We start from the raw sequence: 21,373 nt of genomic DNA on the forward strand, positions 1-21,373 counted from the left end.
AAGGACTGAGAAGTTCTTTTGAAGTTCAAAATCAACCTGGGCAGGAAAGTCTGAGAGGTTCCATCTCCAATGAGCCCCAAGATGCCAAACTGGAGGTGTGGCTAGATTGATAGAGGGCCACCTCTCTGTGGGTTAAAAAAGAAAGCAGACTGAAAGCCAGGACTCTGAGTTCAAGCCCTAGTACTGACACAAAACAAAATGAAGACCAGAGAACCCAGCCCTGAATTGCCCCTCCAATTGTATGGTCATAGCAGGGAAAAGCCCATAAAGAAGGCACTGGATCTTCATCAGATGCTGATTCTCCTAGGGCCCAGCCTCCAGAAGTGAGAAATAAATGTCTATTATTTATAAGCCATGAGGACTTCGGTTTTTCTAGCAATTCAAATAGAGTTCTTCCTCGAATTATTGTCTGTTTTCATGTTTGTGCTCAAATTTGCACTTGAACTCAAGCTCTCACTTGACTCTTTCACTCAAAACTGGTACTCTGCCACTTGATCCACACCCACACATCCCCCTTTTGGCTGGTTAATTGAAAATAAAGAGTCTTACACACATTTGTGTCCAAGCTGGCATCAAATATCATCCTCAGGATCTCAGCCTTCTGAGTCACTAGAATTATGAGTATGAGCCACCAGCACCCAGCACTCAATTTTGATTTTAATATCATGGTGAGAGGAGATATAATTCAAGAGACCTTTTCTCAAGATGCCAAGTCTTTCAAAACAGAGTCAGAGATGAGCAAAGACATGGCATCTCCACCTTCCTGGGTGCCGACTCCAACTTCCACAGCAACTCGTGTACTCAGTGGGGGCAGGGAACCGCTGCTCCAGCAGGAGAGCAGCAAGATGCCTCTTCCCCTGTCTGGAGATGGGGCCTACTTTCCATTAGTTGTGGCCTTCCCAAAGTGAACAGCATTGGCTGTGGTCACCTGTGGTTTAACTGCTATTTTTCTCTCTTCTCACACCCCCAGTCTTCCTGTGCTGCCTTAACCAGTAGGGGCTGGTTTGAATGTGAACATTTTCCAGGAAGGAACCACATTTGTATGAGACTAAGATAAAACACAGCAGTTTGTCCCCTTCCTCTGCCCCCCCACTATTTCTACTCCCCTCTTGCCTCTGTCTGTGTCTGCCAGTCTTTATCTCCCCACACCTGTTTCTTGTCTCTGTGTCTGTCTGTCTGTCTGTCTGTCTGTCTCTCTCTCTCTCTCTCTCTCTCTCTCTCTCTCTCTCTCTCTCTCTCTCTCTCTCTCTCTCTCTCTTCTGGTACTAAATTTTAGCCCTAGTGAACGGGACACAAGAAGGTACCAGAAGGTTTGAAAGCACATGTGACTTTTTTCTTACAGTCCTGGCAGTTAATAACATCCTCACATAGCTCTTGACTATCCATAGTTTTCTTTTCTGGGATACTAAAAGAGCTCATCTCACAAAAGCTGAGGAAGCTAACTGTAAAGAAACAAACAGATAAAACCTTCTCAGTGTTAAACAAGATTTTTTAAATTGTCCTATATCAAAGCGCTTTACAAGATTCACTGAGTGAAAAATTCTACACTTTATTTTTATTTTTATTTATTTATTTTTGTTGGTGGTGGTCCTGGGGCTTGAACACTGGGCCTGGATGCTGTCCCTGAGCTCTGCAGCTCAAGGCCACCACCCTACCCCTGAGCCTGGGCATTGTCCCTGGGTTCTTCAGCTCAAGGCTACCACCCTACCTCTGGAGCCACAGTCCCAATTTCCGCTTTCGAGTAGTTAATTGGAGATAATTGTCTCATAGTCTTTAGTGGACGGACTGGCTTTGAACCTCTATCCTTAGATCTCAGAGTCCTGAGTGACTAGGATTATCATGCCTGGTCAATTCTACATATTTTTTTTTGTCAGTTGTGGGACTTGAAGTCAGCACCTGGATGCTGTCCCTGAGCCTCTTTGTGCTCACCACAGTGCCGCCTCTAGTTTTTGAGTTGTTAGAGATAAGCGTCTCATGGGAACTTTTCTGCCCAGACTGACTTCAAACCAGGATTCTCAAATCTCAGCCTCCTGAGTATCAAGGATTATAGATGTGAGCCACCGGTGCACAGCTCAATTCTACACGTGTATTGGTGTTCCTATTGTATTTGGAACAGTGCATTGCCAATCTGCCTGCAGAAATGCTGACAAACAACTGTCATTCCCTTTTCTATTATTATTCAAGGAAAATGTTCACAGGAGATGAGCAAATAGCCTAAGGAAATAGAAGTATATTTTGAACATGTGACTTCATATTAAAAGAAATGCAAATTAAATCTACAGTGAGTTGCTATTTTTCACTGGTAAGATTACCAAAACCCTGACATTTAAACCCCACTCTGGGAATATACTTGTATCAAAATGGAAGAACAAAATTGGGCACCTGTGAAGGACTTGGCCTGTTGACATTGCTTATGAACATGAGCTATGTATACCTCAGAACTCTAATAGCGTAACAATTTAAATACCTTTATAGTAACAGAAACTAGAAATACATCAAGGATTTACTAGAAGAAAATTAATAAAATATTTTCAGTTCATCAGGAATATAACCACTTAGTTGTTTCAAAGCCCCTGTAGAGCAACACCTTAGTGCTGCAATTTATAAATGACAAGCAAATAATGTAGATTGTATCCTATCTTGTTTACAAAGATGAAATGACTAAATAAGAGTTGCTTCAGGTACCATCAAACTTACATGAAAAATATCCACATCTGCTTTATTTTTTACTGAGTATTTTGGCTAAGTTCAGGTGGCTCAATGTAATTTTATGGTGGATGGACATATTTGAGTGTATGAGAAGAGGGAAGGTTCTAGCTTTAAGTTATGTTTGTTACCTAAACAATACTGATCTCAGTAAACCATGGGTGATTATTTCACCTGCTTGCAAAGGCTCCCTGAAGACCGTGTAGAGCTAAGTCCCTGTCACAGAGAACCCAGCACAGGTGTCGTCATGGTGCTTCTGGCTTATGGGACTAAGGTACCCACTGCTAATACCAACAAGTCAGGAGCACATGTCAGTGTCATGGATGCACCCCCATCCAGCATTATAGGGGTTACTCTCCAGGGGTAGGCATTCTACCTTCATTTTCCAGAGTAAATCTAATGCAGGAAGTTTGAGTATTTGAGGTCCCCCAGACACTAAACCACTGAAAGCCAAGTCCTGTGAGCCCAGAATGCATGTACTTAGCATCTCCAACCAGCTGCAACTCTGCATCTCCAAGATTAGTCTGGCTAGGGGGATACTGTGATGATCAGGAGACATAATGCTGTGAAACACCAGTGCAGAGTAGAACAGACACAGGAAGCATCACACTAAAGGATTTCCTGTTGTTATCAGAATAGCTCAACCCAAATTGCCTTGAATTGGTGACCTTTGAAAGAATGGCATTGTGGCTACCTGCAGTTATCTGTGGCTCCCCTACCAAGCAGCACCCCGGAAAATGTGGTAAACACCATTTCAGGGACAGAATTAGAATGTGGTGTTAGACCCTGGCTAACAACACTAGCTGGGCCTCAGTTGTCATGAAGTGTATCACTCAGACTCAACGATTTAGTTACAGCCCATGAAAAGCATACATGTACTTCATTAAAAGCACACATGGACAAAAAGCAGACTTTTGATTCTCTTATTTATTGTGCCTCTTGCAGAACAAAGCATTGAATTCAAGCAGAAGTTTTGAGGATGTCATCTGGCCAGAAGGCAGCTAGAGCCAGTTCTAGAAGCTACAAGCTGTGCCCAGGAGGATTTGGGGGTGGCCTGGAATACTGGAGGATATGGAGTCAAGTGCCACGTGGACTACTTCTTGTGGCAGAGTGAAGTTGCCTGGTTTGTCTACTGATTTGAAAACCCATTCAATAATGACAAAGTGACAGGCATGCTACCTTAAGAGCCAGCAAGTTCAGCTAAGTCCTCAGAATACACTGTGAGAACACGACTGCTAATCCTTCACGATGTCTTCCCATTATCACAGACAGCTGTTCTTCTAATCAAACAGAAGGCAACAATAGCCAAGTGGATGGCGCTCTTGACGAGCAGGAGAAGGTAGGTGTAGTAGGCATAGGTGTTTGTGAGCTGCTGCTGAAACACATCTAAGAAAAGCCATGAATTATTTTCACAGGCCTTGACATCCCTGGACACAGTTCTGGGGGTGGGGGGTCGTCCTGGCATCCGATTCTGGATGATACCTGCACCCAGTCTGAAACCTCAACATGAGGAGAGACAGTTCAGCTCCCAAGAGAACGTGATTACAACCTCTGTACAATTAATTCAGAACCTTAACTATTTTGTAAAAAAAAAAATGAGAGAAGTGACACTGTACAGCACTAATTTTTTTGTTGTTGTTGGTGGTGGTGGCTGTGGGGCTTGAACTCTGGGCCTGAGCGCCGTCCCTGAGCTCTTCAGCTCAGGGACGGCTTTGAACTAAGGTCCTCAGATTGCATGAGCCACTGTGCCAGGCTGTAGAGAACTAGCTTTGAGCAAAAGAGCTTAGGGACAGCATCCAGGCCCTGAGTGCAAGTCCCACAACTGACCAAATAGTAATGAGATATTCCATCTTGGGGAAAATTCATTGGGAATAACTAGGTTTTAAAATTCCTTCACTCACAATATGTCTCTAATAAGTAATCGGTATTTATGCAAATGTGAGACCTTTGTAGGTAAAGTTTTGATGCTCATTAGGGTGAAATATTTATTTATTTTTAATATTTATTTATTTGCCATTTCAGGGGCCTGGTCTTTGTCCCTGAGCCTCTTTGTATTCAAAACTAGTGCTCGGCCAGGAGTTTGGCCTAGTGGTTAAAGTGCTTGCCTAGCATGCATGAAGACCCGGGTTCGATTCCTCGGTACCACACACATGGAAAAAACCTGGAAGTGGTGCTGAGGCTCAAGTGGTAGAGCTCTAGCCTTGAGAAAGTCCAAGGCCAGTGCTCAGGCCCTGAGCTCAAGCCCAGGACTGGCAAAAAAAAAAAACAAAACAAAAACTAGTGCTCTACCACTTGAGCCACAGCACCACTTATGGCTTTCTCTGAGTAGTTTATTGGAGGTAAAATTCTTGTGAACTTTGCTGCATGGGGTGGATTTTAATCACAGTGCTCAGATCTCCCACCTGACTAGCTAAGATTAGAAGCATGAGCCATGGGTGCCCAGCCATTGTCTGCCTTTATAGAGTCAAAACTCAAAGAAAAATGGCCCCTTGGTACTGGACACAGGATGAAATCTGAAGATATCCGTTCAAAGCCAACAGCAAAACAGAAGTGGAGCTGTTGCTTAAAGTGATAAGAATACTAGCCTTGAGCAAAACTGCTCAGGGACAGCTCCCAAGCCTTGAGTTCAAACTCTAAGATGGACAAAAAATGGTCCTTTGGGTACAAAAGGCTCTCACGAGATGCAGTCATAACTCCTGTCACTGGTCGCAGCAGCTTTATCTCCCTTCTTCCCGGGGAATTGAGCCTGAGGCTCACAGGCTCAGGGACACAGAAAACAGGGCAAATAGCAGCCTGGTGAAAGCTAATATTTCAAGATACATACTTGGTGTGTGTCTAGGAAGAGAGGGCAAGAGATGAGTATTTCCACCATGCCAAGGAAGACCTACTACTGGACACATCTCGTCTGTGCCCCGTCTCTTCAGTGACTGTGAGTTTCAGGTCTGCTTGGTGTGCAGATGGCAGAAGTATTGCAAAACGGAACTCAGTCACCCATTGATACATTCTGATCATTAAGAACCCTGACCTACAGTCTATTATGTGTTTCTCTTCAACTGATGCACTTCCCCACCCCAAACAGCCAAGAGCCTTGACTTGAGAATCTGGCTCTATGGCCATGTCTTACAATAGAATCATAATGGGGGACACTAGTCAAGATGCACTGTATTCATAAATTGCTTTGTTGAATGACAATTCCTTTCTACAATCTTTAAAATAGCTTAAAAATAAAATAAATAAAAAGAATCAGAAATAGAATAAGAAATGAAAGAATAGAAAAAATGATGATGCCATGTGGTCATCATATGAGTAGGATTAAGAAAGTGATTGGATGCAGGGACTGGGAGAGTGGCCTAGTGGTAGAGTGCTTACCTAGCATAAACTAAGCTCTGGGTTTGATTCCTTGGAATCATATACACAGAAAAAGCCAGAATTGGAGCTGTGGCTCAAGTGTTAAGGTGCTTGAGCAAGCTCAAGGACAGTGCCAAGGCTCTGAGTTCAAGCCCCAGGACTTGAAGGAAGGAAGGAAGGAAGGAAGGAAGGAAGGAAGGAAGGAAGGAAGAGAAAGTAATTGCATGCAGAACTAAGTCCTAAAATTTCTCCATTAGAAGCATTCACTCACTGCTATTCCATGATAGTACCAATTAGCTAAAAGAATCTCTTTTGTGAATTTTTAAATCAAGAATTAAATTGATCTTACACTTTCTTCAGTCCATAGAAACAATTGTCACATGAATAAATGGAGTGCTTCCATTGAATTGGTTTAAGATCCATAATTGTCCACTATTATTAAAGTCATCCCAGACCCAAACCAATCTTTTACCCAGATGGTGATACATTTAGTTAAAATAATCTCAGTCTGTTCTATAATACTGAGCTATGTTGATTTTTTTTAACTTAGCCAAGGAAATCCAAACATTAAGATGATCGGGAGGAGGAAATATGCTGGAGTGTGACATCGAGATCAGCAGGCAACAAAACTTACCGTTTTCATTTTTCACATACGTGGTGGAAGCTAGAAGAAATGAAAGCAAATACTGGTCAATTATTCACACTTAGTATTTGACAGGGAGATGATCGGGAGGAGGAAATATGCTGGAGTGTGACATCGAGATCAGCAGGCAACAAAACTTACCATTTTCATTTTTCACATACGTGGTGGAAGCTAGAAGAAATGAAAGCAAATACTGGTCAATTATTCACACTTCGTATTTGACAGGGTGTGTGTGTGTGAACACTTGCCCATACCTGTAAGTACATAGTCCCTAGAGAGGCAAGAGAATTCAGAAAATATCACTTGTGCATTACATTTCTACACTTGGAGAGGTAGAAGTTCATGAAGGATATACCAATTTTATCTTATTGACCCAATTGTAGTGTCATGTCCAGGCAACGTAAAGCAGCTAAATCCTTCAAATTCCTGGGCAGAGCTGAGCATTCATCAGGAAGCTAGTGAGCAAAGCCTCCCACAGGAAAGCTAGATGGTGATGCACAAAAATTTCCTTCCCCCTTCATGGCCACTTTGCTTCACAATTAGGACTGACACACATAATGAGTGAATGGGAAAGAAAATAGCCAGGCCCTTTGCACATTCGGCCCTTTGCACATTCACCCCTTTGTACATCCTCTGCCACAGTGTCTTGACAGGCATCTCATTGTATCAAAAGTTTCTTCTAGAAGTGGTGCTTCATTCTGTTGGCCCTGAGTGATTAGTGGAAAAACATGTTCCCTTCACCAAAACCCTTCCAGCTTGGTCTACTAGCTCAAGCCTGAAGTCCACTATCACAATAATTGAGGTTTTGAAAAACTGGTGTTGGGGCTGGGAGTTTGGCCTAATGGTAGAGTGCTTGCCTAATGTGCACAACCACCTCGGTACCACATACATAGGAAAAAAAAAAAAGGAAGCTGGAAGTGGTGCTGTGGCTCAAGTGGTAGAGCTCTAGCCTTGAGAAAGTCCAAGGACATTGATTAGGCCCCGAGTTCAAGGCCCAGGACTGGCAAAAAAAATGGTGTTATTTGTTTTTGTATTTTTGCCACTACTGAGGTTTGAACTTAGGGCCTCACACTTGATCGGCTTGCCTGTTTGACTAGCATTAGAATAATTGAGGCTGCCCTCCAACCTGGGCTGGCTAGTTTTCAAGGAGGGCTCTCTCAAAGTCCTCTGTCCAGGCTGAGTAGAGCTGGCCCTCAGCCTCCTGAGTAGCTAAGGTGACAGGTTTGAGTCATCTGTGCTTTGTTGAGTTGAAATAATACATGAATTATGGAGCAAGGAAGCAGGTACGCAAACATGAGCCTCACTCAATCTTATTATGAAATTCCGTGCAACAGTGATGCATGACATTTTTTAAAAACAAAAAAGTTCAAGGATGCCATATAACATTGCACTGACCACGATTTGCACACCATACTTTGGCTGCTTCACCTGAATATTTTGTTAACTTGGAAATCCTTCTTTATAGGTTATGTTCACATAGCAATATTGTAATAGGTCACTTTGCTTGATTTGTAGGACATTCCATAAAGGCCTAGAATTGTTTTTATTTTCCTGTTAACACATTCTATGCGACCATTGGATTGGTTTGTATCATTTGTTCATCATAAACTGGCCAGGTGCTGGTGGCTCATGCCTATAATTCTAGCTGCCCAGGAGGCTGAGAACTAAGTATCAGAGTTCAAAGCCAGCCCAGACAGGAAAGTCCATGAGGCTCCTTTCTTGACTTAATCACCAGAAAACTGGAAGCAGAGCTATGGTACAAAGTGGTAGAGAGCTAGCCTTGAGCAAAAATATCTAGGGACAGCACTCAGGCCCAGACTTCAAGCCCTATCACCTACGAGAGAGGGGGGGGGAGGGAGGTAGGGAAGGAAGGGAGGAAGGAAGGAAGGAAGGAAGGAAGAAAGGAAGGAAGGAAGGAAGGAAGGAAGGAAGGAAGGAAGGAAGGCAGGAAGGGAGAGAGGGAGGGAAGGAGGGAGGGAAGGAGGGAGGGACGGACAGAAAGAGACAGAGAGACCAAGAGAATAACTAACTTGCTGGCTACTTTCACATTTTGTCCATACAATAACTCCCCTCCCCTGCCCTGCAAAAATATTATAATCCTATATAAGATAAGTGAAAATGAGAAATTTTAAATCTTTCAACTTTTTATTTTCTCCAAACCTTCTGATATTTGAACAGTTTAGGGAAAATATCACAGTCATTAACCTACCTCTTAATGCAATCCAAATGATTTATATTCTTTTTCATTAGCATATAATAGAAAATATAAAGTGTTCTCTCTCAAACAAGTGTTCTGCAAGGTTCTATTATGTTAGCCTAACATACCTTTCTTTATTGGAGGAAACAGAATCTCTTGATCATCCTCTTTTATGTTCTTCTCATGTTCAACGATACATCTGTGTTCTTTATTCATTGCCTTTCCACTCACAGTTAGCCAGCTAAACTTCATGTATGTATCATTTGTCCTCACTGTAGTTCCTTGCTGTGATTCCAGAATTTTATTGTCATCTTTTTTTTTCCAATACACATTGATAACATCAGGAAAAAACTTCTCGAGAAGACAAAGATATGTGCCAGCCTTATGGTGATTTATTTCAGCAATCGAAGGAAGAAAAATGGTTGGCTTGGGGGAAATGTCTCCTTGAAGAGTTTTCTCTGTGAAGGAAATGGAGTATTAGCAAAAAGAATTATCAGATAAACCCAAACAATGTGTGTTCTGGAACAACCTAGCACATAAAACTAGAAAGAGAAGTTGTACTTGAACTAGTGTACCCCAAGGTATGGCATCCCTAATTATTATTGTCCCTACATTATAAATGTGCCAGGAGTGTCACAAAATTAAATAAATTCCAAAATTCTCAGCTTGTACGATGCAACCCCTTGTCGCAAAACTTGACTTTGCTTTTCCTTTCCACACTAAAGTGGAGTTTGATTTTAAACCAATAGTCCCAACCCTCATGAACCCTTTCATCTTTTAAAAATCCCCTTTTCTGAGAATAGTGCTAGCATGGTGGCTAGCAAGGGAAGGGAGAGAGAGAGAGACCAAGTTTCTCTACCGATGAGGATTCTTGGTCCATTCTAACTCCTTTCCCTGTATTCCTTTGATCCCACATGCTCTCTGACCAAGGAATTTGTATGTCCACATTTTTCTTTTGGACTCTTATTTGAAGTTCAAGGATGACTAAGAATAAAACTGGGTATCTTATTGTATGTATTTTAATATGAGTTGATTTTTGTTAAAGCTGGAGTTCTTTTGTATCTCTATATCCACTTTCGCCTCTCAGTGTGTGTTCCAAAATTAGTAATTATACTTATATGGTCTTAACTGTCTTGGAACTCCTTAATGCTTCTCATCTTAACCTGTTAGTTAAAAGTCTGTGTGTACTCTAATAACATTTATGGTTCCAGAGTTTCTCTCAAACATAATAACAAAATATATAAGCAAGCATTAAGTACCTATAAAGACATACCACTTGTATTTGGAATATACAATTTATAAATGTAATTTAGTTTAATGACCAAAAGCAGGAGAGTGCTTTTTAATTCTTTTTCCTACTGAAACTCAAATGCTTTGCTAACCTTCTTTAGGCTAGTCTGAAGCACTTATACTAATTTGACAGGCATTTTCTTAGAAAAAGAATTGGGTTTCTCATTTGATCAGAAAAAAAATAATAAAGTCTTTAGTTTCTGTCCTTATAGCAAACATTTTGATTTTTTTGTAAAAGGAGAAAGCATGTAACATTAATATATTGAGCATGCTAATAATAAGTGAGTCATTATACACTAATTTAAATTTTACATTTTTGTTTTCCATGAGCAAAACAAAATACTATATCTCTATATATTTCCAACCATGTACTTTTTTTTTTTGCCAGTCCTGGGCTTGAGCTCAGGGCCTGAGCACTGTCCTTGGGATTTCTTAAGGCTAGAGCTCTACCAGTTGAGCCTCAGCACTACTTTCAGCTTTTTTTTTTCTATGTATGTGGTACCAAGAAATCGAACCTGGGTCTTCGTGCATGCTAGGCAAGCACTCTACCACTAGGCCAAACTCCTGGCACTGTACTTTATTTTTAAAAGCATATTGTACCAGAGAGTATTAAATTGTCAATTCTTCATTATATTTATATAATTTGTTTCTTGATTCTGCATATTCATACGTCTATTTTTCATCTTAGGAACTTGTGTTCTTTCACCAGTTTACTTCTCAAATATTACAATCAGAAATTGAAAATTAGTATATAAACTTATTACATGTTGTTGTGGCATCACATTATTCATTGTTGCCTGTATCTTTCATTAGACAGATTCCTTAAATTTTGTGATTAGTTGAGGATGGAATAAATCTTGGACTTCTTACCTACATATTTTATGTAAATAGTAAGTAGCACATTTTATTAAGTGGCAACTACCTTTAATCTGTCTGAATATATAATTGTATGCAATCTTTTATTGAAATGTACTTTTTTGTTTCATTTTTCTTTATTTTTCATTATTATCTTTATGCTGTTGTACAAAGAGTTGTCATTTAACAAAGAAGTTTATGAGTACTGTGTATCTTTATCAATGTAATCTCTTTATATTTTCACACATCTTTATCTAAGTTTTCTTTATTTTTTCAAAACCTTGATACATAAGGCCATATAGTATGTCGCTAAATGAAAGGACCTCTAGGATATAGAAACAAAAGCCATATAATGAATGATTGTTGTCCTTAATGTACTATGTTATCGCTCATCTCTTTTGCTGTCCTTTGGTTATCTCATATTGTTACAGTATCTCACTTTATTATCTGATATATTGTATATATGAGTATTTGGTTATTTGAAATCGGATAGGGAAGGGGGGAAAACAAGATGAGGGGTGGGAGTGGGGGGGAGGGAAATGGGGACCAAGACATGTGAAAGGGTATCAATGTATGTGAATTAATGCACCTTCTATCTGGCAAATATCATGTAACCCTTCTATTAATTACAATAAAAATATATGAAATGTACTTTTAACAGTGTTTTCGTGACCAATATTTTTATAAGTATAGTACTAGCTGTCCTACTTTATTAAAACAACAAATTGAGAACTTGCCATATATTTTCTAATAAATTTATGTGCAGTCATTTGGATAAATAAACACTTTATGAGTTAAACAAAGTTGTATGCGTTTTAAGATGTAGAAAATCAATTCTGCATATATCTATCATATAGCAAGTGTATTTTCTATTAAAAGTATTTTTCTGGGCTGGGAGTTTGGCCTAGTGGTAGAGTGCTTGGCTAATGTGCACGAAGACACGGGTTTGATACCTTGGTACTACATACATAGAAAAAAGCTGGAAGTGGTGTTGAGGCTCAAGTGGTAGAGCTCTAGCCTTGAGAAAGTCCAAGGACAGTGCTCAGGCCCTGAGCTCAAGCCCAGGACTGGAAAAAAGAAGTATATTTCAAACTGACATGAGAATTTGTTCTCCATGTTTTCATATTGTCAAATAAACCGTACAGTTATTTATATTTAAATATATAGCCACATTTAAGATATATCAAATTACAATGAGATTTATAACTTGATCATTTTCCCTGTGGTTTTACAGTTTTTTTGATAAATATAGACAAAAGTCTAATCTAATATAAATTGTCTGGCGATAAGTATTGACATTAGAGATATTATCTGTTAAGACTGAAGATTAAAATTCAAAGCATGTGAAACAACAAAGCTTTTTGGTTTTTTTTTTTGTGGGTCATGGGGCTTGAACTTGGACTGGGCGCTGTCCCTGAGCTCTTCAGCTCAAGACTACAGACCTACCCTGGAGCCAAGTCCCACTTCCTGTTTTCTAGAGATTAATTGGACATAAGAGTGTGAGATCCTTTTGTGCCCCCAGCTGGCTTTGAACTTTGATCCTCAGATCTCAGCTTCCTGTGTAGCAAGGATTACAGACGTGAGCCATGGCCCAGCATAACAAAGCTTTTAAACACATTTTTGTATATTTTTTCTTGGTAAGTAGAAGAACAAAAGTCTCCTGAAGTAAAAAAAAAAAATACCTGGATCTGGGAGTTTGGCCTAGTGGTAGAGTGCTTGGCTAGCATGCATGAAGACCGAGGTTCAATTCCACAGTACCACATACATAAAACAAACAAACAAACAAAAAAAGCTCAAGTGACAGAGTGCTAGCCTTGAGAAAGCCCAAGGACAGTGCTCAAGCCCTGAGTGTAGTCCCCAGGACTGGCAAAAAAAAAAAAATATCTCCAAACAGAATTTGTTGTGTGAGTTAATGTTAAGATAAACTTAAGTTTGAGCAGCTAGAGGGAGAGCTGTACATTCTGCAAAGCTTGCTTGTGGAAATATTCCTCACCACAAACACTACTTCAGAGTAGGGAAGATTCCTTTATACATTTGAATTAGAAGACTATTTGTTGAGTAGCTATTAATGCTTGGAAAGTGCCCCTAAGAGCTTTTATTATTCATATTATCTCATTCAATTTTCCTATAATCTTGTTGAGATCAAACTCTTACTCCATTTTATAGATTAAGAAACTGAAGTCGAATAATTTTCTTCCAGATTGACTAAGCAACGAGTAAAGGATCCAGAACTCTAGCTTTCCTGATCTGCAAAGCCCAAATTCTTGTACACCCCATCTGACCTTGTGAAAAGGGAATGTGACTCTTCTTTTGATTGTTTTACAGGATTATGTGAAATAATAAAGTTTAGTCCTGGTCCAGTCACTTTTATGATATCATTCCATACATGGTATATGAGCATACAAACCCCAAAGCTTCTTGCAACAGTGGCCCATTAGTCTTCTTAGCTGCCTTCAGTACAAAGACTTGTATTCAAATCTCTCATAGCATTTTTCTATCAAATCTTACTTCTCTTACATCATGCTCCCTTTTGCTAAACATAATTTATACTACATTGACAATAAGGTCATTTGTCCTTTCTCTCTATGATCTCGGATGTTTAATATTTCTCAGACACCCACCTTTGACCACCAGATTTTTTCCTTCACCGAAGATTTTCTGGTAATATCTCCACAGTGATTTGACTCATAGCAAAAACATACTAGGTTAGTGATTCTGAATTCAAATTTTATATATTGGAATCCAGAAGGTCTAGCATTCTTAATAGACTAGAGTTCTGGTCCTTGGTTTATTTTTCTTATAACAAGTGGCAAAATCAAATCAGATGACTGAATTTTTTGTGTGTGCTTTATTTACCCTAAAACAATGGTAATGTAAATCAATTCAATAACACTAGAAACAATGAAGTGAGACAAAGTGGACAATATATGGGAAAAAAACAATTTGAGTAAACTTTCATAGAATGTTTTATTATCATCAACATTGCTATTAAGAGCGAAAGCTGTGTGCTTGGATATGTTGTTACAATCTTCTATAATCAAGCCCTGCACTTTGTACACACAAATTCGGCTTTCGGAGAGTGCATTTAGATCATACCATTTCAGGGGACAAGCTCCTATCTGTCTTCCTTCTGTCTTCTACTTTGCTCTAATTTGCCTGGAATTCCCTAAGCCAGTCAAGAAGCCTGCCTTACATTCACTGAGCTTCATTAGGCTCCCATTGGTCTAAGCTGTAAAACAAGACAATCAAGGGAGCCCAGATCAAGTCAGCACAGAATCAGTGCCTGGAAACAGTTCATTTCTGCTGCAGAAATACTGGCTCTTTTTTCCAATCAGCACTGCAGCAAGTGTGAATTTCCAGCCTAACCTAGAAAGCTGAGCTTCATAGTGATCCTTCAGCTCATGTGAAGCCTAGCCTACAATGGCTGACTTGTCTGGCCCTTATAGGCACAATGACTGGAGAAATGACAGGAGGTCTGGTCCTCAAAGCCAGCTTGGGTCACACAGTGTTATCTGCCAGTCCCTCCCTGCTGAAGATCCCGTGTGTGGAAGAGCATTATAATTCCCAGAGTGTAGAGACCGTGGTAGTATGCATGTTGAAAAATTAGTTTGTGCATTTCTAAAACTGGATGTTATAGGCAATGGCCATTGTATGTTATCATGCAAAAGCACTTGTGTATTACAGAGCATTTTCAGTTTAAAATGGGAAAAGATCAGAGTTCAAAGTTTGATGGGCCCTGGTGGCTCAGGCCTGTAATCCTAGCTACTTAAGAGGCTGAGATCTGAGGATCGTGGTTCAAAGCCAGTCCAGGCATGAAAGACCATGAGACTCTTATCACCAATAAACTACCTGGCATTGTGGCACAAAGTGGTAGAGTGCTAGCTTTGAGCTGAAAAGCTCAGGGACAGTGCCCCTGCCCAGAGTTCAAGCCCACAACTGAAAAACAAATTGATATTCTTCTTTCATTAGTTAATAAAACATATTCAACTTTACTCCACTAGATGTTTTTGCCTTTTGGGATAACATTTCACACCTTGGTCACTGATGGATCCAGAGTCTTCTAAACTCCTGATTAATGTCTCTTGTGCCAAGAAAAAAAAAGCATAGAAAATAGCCTTCTAGAACCTAGATCAAGTGACATGGTCTTTCTGGATATTCTACTGTGAGAAGTGAGCAAGCCAGAGGTATTTTGAGACTTGAAGCCAGCGCCTGTCCAGTTGCTTGACTTCCCTGACCACTTAAATGATGGGATTTGTGCTATTCCAAACACTTTTATTGCATATCCATCCATTCCTCACTATCTCAAAGCATTTTTTGTTTTAGAATTATATCAGTATTCTGATACTAGTACATACAAACAGACTCTACTTAGGTTAAACTTAAAACAAAGCTCCAAAGTATCACATTAGGTTTGAATGTAATCAAGAAGTTAAGAACTGAGCCATCTCTCCCTGACAGCTTGGATTCTGTCTGTTCTCTTCCATTGTTTTGTTTTCTGAATCCCCTTCCCTATCTAGCCTTGTATAGCACAATGTTAGGGCACTCATCAGCAAACTCAAGGCCCTGGGTCTAACTCTCGTACCACCAACAGTTTTCATTTACAAACCACTGTTTGGCAAAGAATATAATTTAGAATTAATATTTCTCGGGGCCGGGAGTTGGCCTAGTGGTAGAGTGCCTGCCTAGCATGCACGAAGACCCAGATTTGATTCCTCGGTACCACATACATAGAAAAAAGCTGGAAGTGGTGTTGAGGCTCAAGTGGTAGAGCTCTAGCCTTGAGAATCCCATGGACAGGGCTCAGGCCCTGAGCTCAAACCCAGGACTGGCAAAAAAAAAGAATTAATATTTCTCTATTTTCAAATAGAAATAATAATAGTCAACATTTGAAGATGAATATTCAATGTGATTGTAGGTATTTTATGACTTGTTCCTGTGGCAGGATCTAGATAGATTTCAAAGAGACTTCTTTTGAGGCTCTAGTTCTCATTAATGTAAACTTGAGTTGTTTTTGAATGTGAAGTATGAATGATCGCTTAAGATATTTGTTTCTTGGAGATGGGGTTTCTTGAAAACTCTGTGACACTTTCCAAAACATTGATTTTTAATCCCATGGAAATTATTAAAGGATCCTAACCTATGAGCATTTCTGTAACAACCCAATCATGAATTGAGATCAGATACACACATCTTAAGGCCTGAAACATTTTATATAGATGAATGATGAGGATGTGAGACAATAATAAAGTAATATATCTCAGCGGTTTTTGGATATCAGGGTTTAGAGTTATGCATGTTCATCTTATTTATGAATTTGGTAGGCAGTTCTGAGTTATGCAACTAAGAAATGCAATTTTATTTAAATGCTACAGAGCTTTTACCACTTTAATATTCCTGTCAAATATGATGTAAATAAGGTGCAAAAATAATGCAAATATGTTGAGAATAAAATTGAAGAGAATGTTGTCACCGTGTGACTTGTTCTATTAAACCTTATGGAGTTTATGTTGAGTGATTAATAAATGCTTATTAACATGACATCTATGATCTTAACAGGAGATATGAATAAGTTTAATATCACAGCTGCATGCATAAGCATTGTGTTCAGGCATGAATAAGAATATACACTGCAAGAAGCAGCTGTTAATTAGTTGGAGAAAGAGTGCATATTGAAGATCAGGATTCTGAAGAGGAAATATTCAGAACATAAAAATGTGATTTAATTCTGAAAATGCCAGATTAGTTACATACTAAGTACTTTGGAATTGCCAAGTCTTCACTGGATACCAAACTGCCTCAACTGCAAAGGTCGTCTGTGGTGAGAAAGTAAAGGATGCACTGGGAACTTCGTGCCTTGTCTGCAAGATGAGACTATGAGCTCTATCATGTTGGATAGTTAAGTAATTGGAGAATGCTTTGGAAACTATTTGGTATTGTATCTGACCTGCAAAAGCTTAGCTAATATTATTTTTCTTTTTTTTTTTTTGCCAGTCCTGGGCTTGAGCTCAGGTCCTGAGCACTGTCCTTGGACTTTCTCAAGGCTAGAGCTCTACCACTTGAGCCTCAGCACCACTTCCGGCTTTTTTCTATGTATGTGGTACCGAGGAATCGAACCCGAGTCTTCATGCATGCTAGGCAAGCACTTTAACCACTAGGCCAAACTCCCGGCCCCTTATTTTTCTTTTTAATGTGATAACATTGTGCCATTTTGTTAAATTCTTTTGCCATATACAATGCATATTGAATATCACTCATCCAAATTATTTTTTCCTGCCAGTCTTAGGGCTTGCACTCAGGATCTAGGCACTGTCCTTGAGCTTTTTTTGCTCAAGACTAGGGCTCAACCACTTGAATTATAGCTCCATTTCTGGATTTTTGGGGGGTGGTTAATTGGAGATAAGAGTCTCACATATTTTATTGCCCATACTGGCTTTGAACCCTAATCTTCAGATCTCAGTCTCCTGAGTAGCTAGGGTTATAGGTGAGAGCTACACACATTCAACTCACCCCCAAATCCTTAAGTGTAGAAATAGTAAAGAGCTTGGTGTTTCAGAGATTTGAAGTAAAGACATTGAGCTTGTACTTGAATTTTATAAGCTATAGCTACTACAAAAATTAAGCAAGGGAAAGAGCTCATGAATCTGGACCTGATGCCTCATCAGTAGCTAGAAGCTATAAAACAGAGAGGTGTAACCACTCCAAATTTAGAACATGAACCCAAGTACTGCATTATGCTTTCACTGGCCTTTTGATAACTTGTATATAACACAGAAACTCATTTGGTAAATATTTATTGAAAGAATGAGTGAGTGAATGAGGGTACAAGACCATGAAGTGCCTTTTCATGAACCTTTTCTACAGACCAGGCCAACTTCAGTGTTCTGCAACTTTCAAATCCCAGTGAACCGAGAAATCTTGAGGTAATATAGCAAGAACCACAGCACAAAATTTTACTATTTCAGCCTGCCATCTGAGGAGTTAGAGAAAGAAGTGGGATTCATTTATGTTCTATAGTAAATTATTATTGTAACAATTTTTCACTGATCTTGGACAAAAGATCTCTATCAAAAATACAGGGTTTTTTTTATTATCTTGATAAAGCAGCACTGTGCCACATCTCAGGGTACAGAGAAGAGGCAATCAATAAAATTTCTTCTCATGCAGAAGTCTCTCTACACAATAGTATCTTGAAAGTAATTAATTATGCCCATAATCTGGTCCTTGTAGTGTTTTCATTTCTAGCCTAGGTTCTCTTCTACATATGCATTTTAAATGTAGAATTGCACTCTGATTACTGAGAGGGAGGGAAGGAAACCAAGTAGAAAGTAGTTTTCATTCTCTATCTCATAACTAGTACCTGCAAATAACTATTCATATTCTCAGGTCAAACTCATGGCAGAATTAGATAAGTTTCTTTGTAATTGTTTTTTTTCCTAAAAAGCACCTATTCATTTTTCATCAATACAGTAAAAGCAGAAGAAAAAAATTTACTTACCAGAAGTTACTATCAGTTTAGTGCCTTCTCCAAACTCCATGATCCAGCCTGATTTAGCACACTCTGCTCATGGCCTCTACAAAAATCTCAGGCATCTCTTCAACTTCACCATGGGATTGATCATCAGTTTAACAATTTTGTCTTGGCAACTTGAACTTCTAGGGTCCTTGTCAAGTCCTTGAATATAGATGTTAAGATATCTTAGAGTCTGTAAATTTTCTCATAAACTGAATACTTTGTTTTCCAATGAGGCAGCAATCAGAAAACAACAGCAGTAGATGGAAAGGGTAAGATCCAGAAAGAAGAGAGCTAAGAAAACTGGCCTACCAAGTAAATGCCTCAATTTCAGGAAAAGGATTCTGAGAATTTCAGTTTTAAGTTTCCAGGTGTTCAGTTGTATTAAACCTACTTAGCGATTGCATCAAAGAAACATGTCTCTAATTCTCATAAAAACCAATACATCCTTCTTCACAATTAAAGGGGGAAGGGGAGCTCTGCAGTAACCAAAAATCCAAATATGTCAACACATTGAAGGAATATGGGACAAAGGTCTTTATTTTTCAGTAAGGACAAATTTATCATTTTACATCATGAGTCATTTTCAGAATGATGTCAAATGAGGAAACATATACACTATTATAATTTTTTCGTGGATTGAGAGAATAAAATTATAGAATTCTATCTCCTATAAAAGCGTAGATTCTCACTAGGAACTAGTGGATCATGTCAGTTATTCTAGCTGAGATCTGAGGATTGTCATTTGAAGGCAGCCTCGGAAGGAAAGCCCATTTGATTTTTTCATCTCCAATTAACAACCAAAAAAGCCAGAAGCAAAAATGAAACTGTAGCTCAAGTGATAGAATGCTAGGCTTAGTAAAATAAATATATAAATAAGCTCAGAGACAACACCCAGACCCTGAGGTCAAGCCTCAGGAACAGCACACACACACAGACACACACACACACACACACACACACACACACACACACACACACCCCACACTAGAGTCCTTACTTAAAGCCATTTATATTCATGAAGAAGTTACAGTCTTCTACATTCCCTCATGCTTGGTGTATGTGCCATGGAAATTCTTTTAAGTACTGACATTTTAGAAGAGAAGAAGCTCCCAAAATGAAGAGTAATAGGTAGCTGTAGGAGATCAGATGGCAGATTTCCCTCTTAGTGGTGTAGGTACAAGGGAGATGAGGCATGGACTTCTTATGCTATCAGCCTTCATCCTTTTCCCAACAGTGCAGTAGTCATGTTAGTCCACAGCAGATGTGACTGGTCCTCAGAGAGTCTCTGGAAAGCACAGCATCCTTCCCATCGTTCTCTCTCTCTTTTTATTATAAGAGGTGATGTATAGAAGGTTACAGCTACAGAAGTAAGGTAATGAGTACATTTGTTTGTGAGCAGTGTTATTCCCTCCTTAATTTTCTCCTACTCCCCCTACCAACAACTCCCTTCCCTTCCAAGTTCATTTCCACCTTAGTAACTAGTGAGTATCTCTGTTGCACTGATTCACCTTTTGTCTTGCCATTTCTGTGATTCCCTTCCCTTCCACAAATCTGATAAACATATACACAGGCCAAAGAGTACAGTAACAACAGGGCATAAACTGAAAGGAAAAAGGAATACTGGAAAACAGTACATTACAAAAAGATTCTTGTTTTCATTTCGTGCAGTTCATTTTGATAACCTTTGCTTTATGTGGTCATACACACTTAGCTATTGAACTATTAGGATCCTCTGCTCAGAATACAATAAACATATTCTAGCTAGCTATTCCAAATGAAGGAAGCCTTGTAGCCTGTGTTTCTTTGGGTTTAGCTTGCTTCACTGAATACAGTTTTTACAAGTCTTTGCATTTCCTTAAATGGAAATCATTGTTTCTAATGGAAGCATAGAATTCCACTGTGTGTGTGTGTGTGTGTGTGTGTATGTGCTACAATGAGCATGGTTGTGCCGGTAGCTTTAGGTGAAACACTAGGGCTTCTTGGCAGAGGTTGATATTTACTAAATAAAGATCCAGAAATACAACAAATCAAAGAATGGCTGGATAAATGGGATTGCATTAAACTGTAGCCTCTGAATGGAAAAGATCATAGCTAGCAAGCTAGAAAGCCCATATGTTGGGAGATCTTTACTAGCCATACAAAAGACAAGGGACTCATATCTAAAATATACTTACAGAACTCAAAAAAATAACCCCCCAAAAAAACAAATCCTCAAAGAAATAACAACCCATTTGATAAATGGGCTAAACACTTAAAGAGAGACTCTTCTCTTTAAGAAGAAAGAAGAAAGGCCAATAGACACATGAAGAAATGCTCGACATCTCTGGCCATAAAAGAAATGCAAGTCAAAGCAACATTGAGATTCTACCTCAACCCAGTTAGAATGGCTATTTGCAAGACAACTAATAATAACAGATGCTGTGAGGATCTGGCCAAGACGGATCACTACTACACTGTTGGTGTGAGTGCAAACTTGTTCAACCACTATGGAGAGCAGCATGAAGGTTCCTCAAAAGACTAAGCATAGGCTCCCCTATGACCCAGCAATATCACTCCTGGGCATTTACCCAAATAATCACAAATAAGACCTTTTTAGTAAAACGTGATGTGACTAAAAGACCACCAGAGAGGCACCAAGAGGCCTAGGTGAAGGCTGACACATAGGACTGTAGTCTACCTGCGTGGTCACTAAGTTGGGACAAGCCACTTGCCCACATTAGAACCTGCTTCTCTCCTTCCAAGTGAGAACCCTGGGCTAACTTGGTCTCACGGAACCCATCCTATCCCAACTTCACTCTAACATCCATGAATACAGGAGCAA

At 39.4% G+C, this 21,373-nt stretch overlaps 1 protein-coding gene across 1 annotated transcript; it reads right to left on the reverse strand.

Annotated features, from left to right (window-relative positions):
• Nucleotides 1-3,947: 3,947 nt before the first annotated feature.
• Nucleotides 3,948-18,588, reverse strand: Tarp (TCR gamma alternate reading frame protein). The gene is made up of 5 exons (XM_090332600.1): nt 18,535-18,588; nt 9,023-9,352; nt 6,839-6,868; nt 6,689-6,718; nt 3,948-4,092 (listed from the first exon to the last, which is right to left on the reverse strand). The coding sequence occupies exons 1-5, from the start codon at nt 18,572-18,574 to the stop codon at nt 3,950-3,952; spliced, it is 573 nt and encodes a 190-aa protein (XP_090188726.1). The 5' UTR covers nt 18,575-18,588; the 3' UTR covers nt 3,948-3,949.
• Nucleotides 18,589-21,373: the final 2,785 nt, after the last annotated feature.

This window comes from Megascapheus bottae, chromosome 5 (assembly GCF_031878675.1).
Source record: "Megascapheus bottae isolate mThoBot1 chromosome 5, mThoBot2.hap1, whole genome shotgun sequence".
Classification (NCBI taxonomy): Eukaryota; Metazoa; Chordata; class Mammalia; order Rodentia; family Geomyidae; genus Megascapheus; species Megascapheus bottae.

Excerpts from the sequence above, each read along its gene's own strand:
- Tarp (XM_090332600.1), bottom strand. The coding sequence starts at position 18,574 with ATGGAGTTTGGAGAAGGCACTAAACTGATAGTAACTTCTG. Across the intron at positions 6,869-9,022 it reads GTTTCCTCCAATAAAGAAAG|CTTCCACCACGTATGTGAAA; the intron begins GTATGTTAGGCT and ends CATTTCTTCTAG. Across the intron at positions 6,719-6,838 it reads GTATGTGAAAAATGAAAATG|CTTCCACCACGTATGTGAAA; the intron begins GTAAGTTTTGTT and ends CATTTCTTCTAG.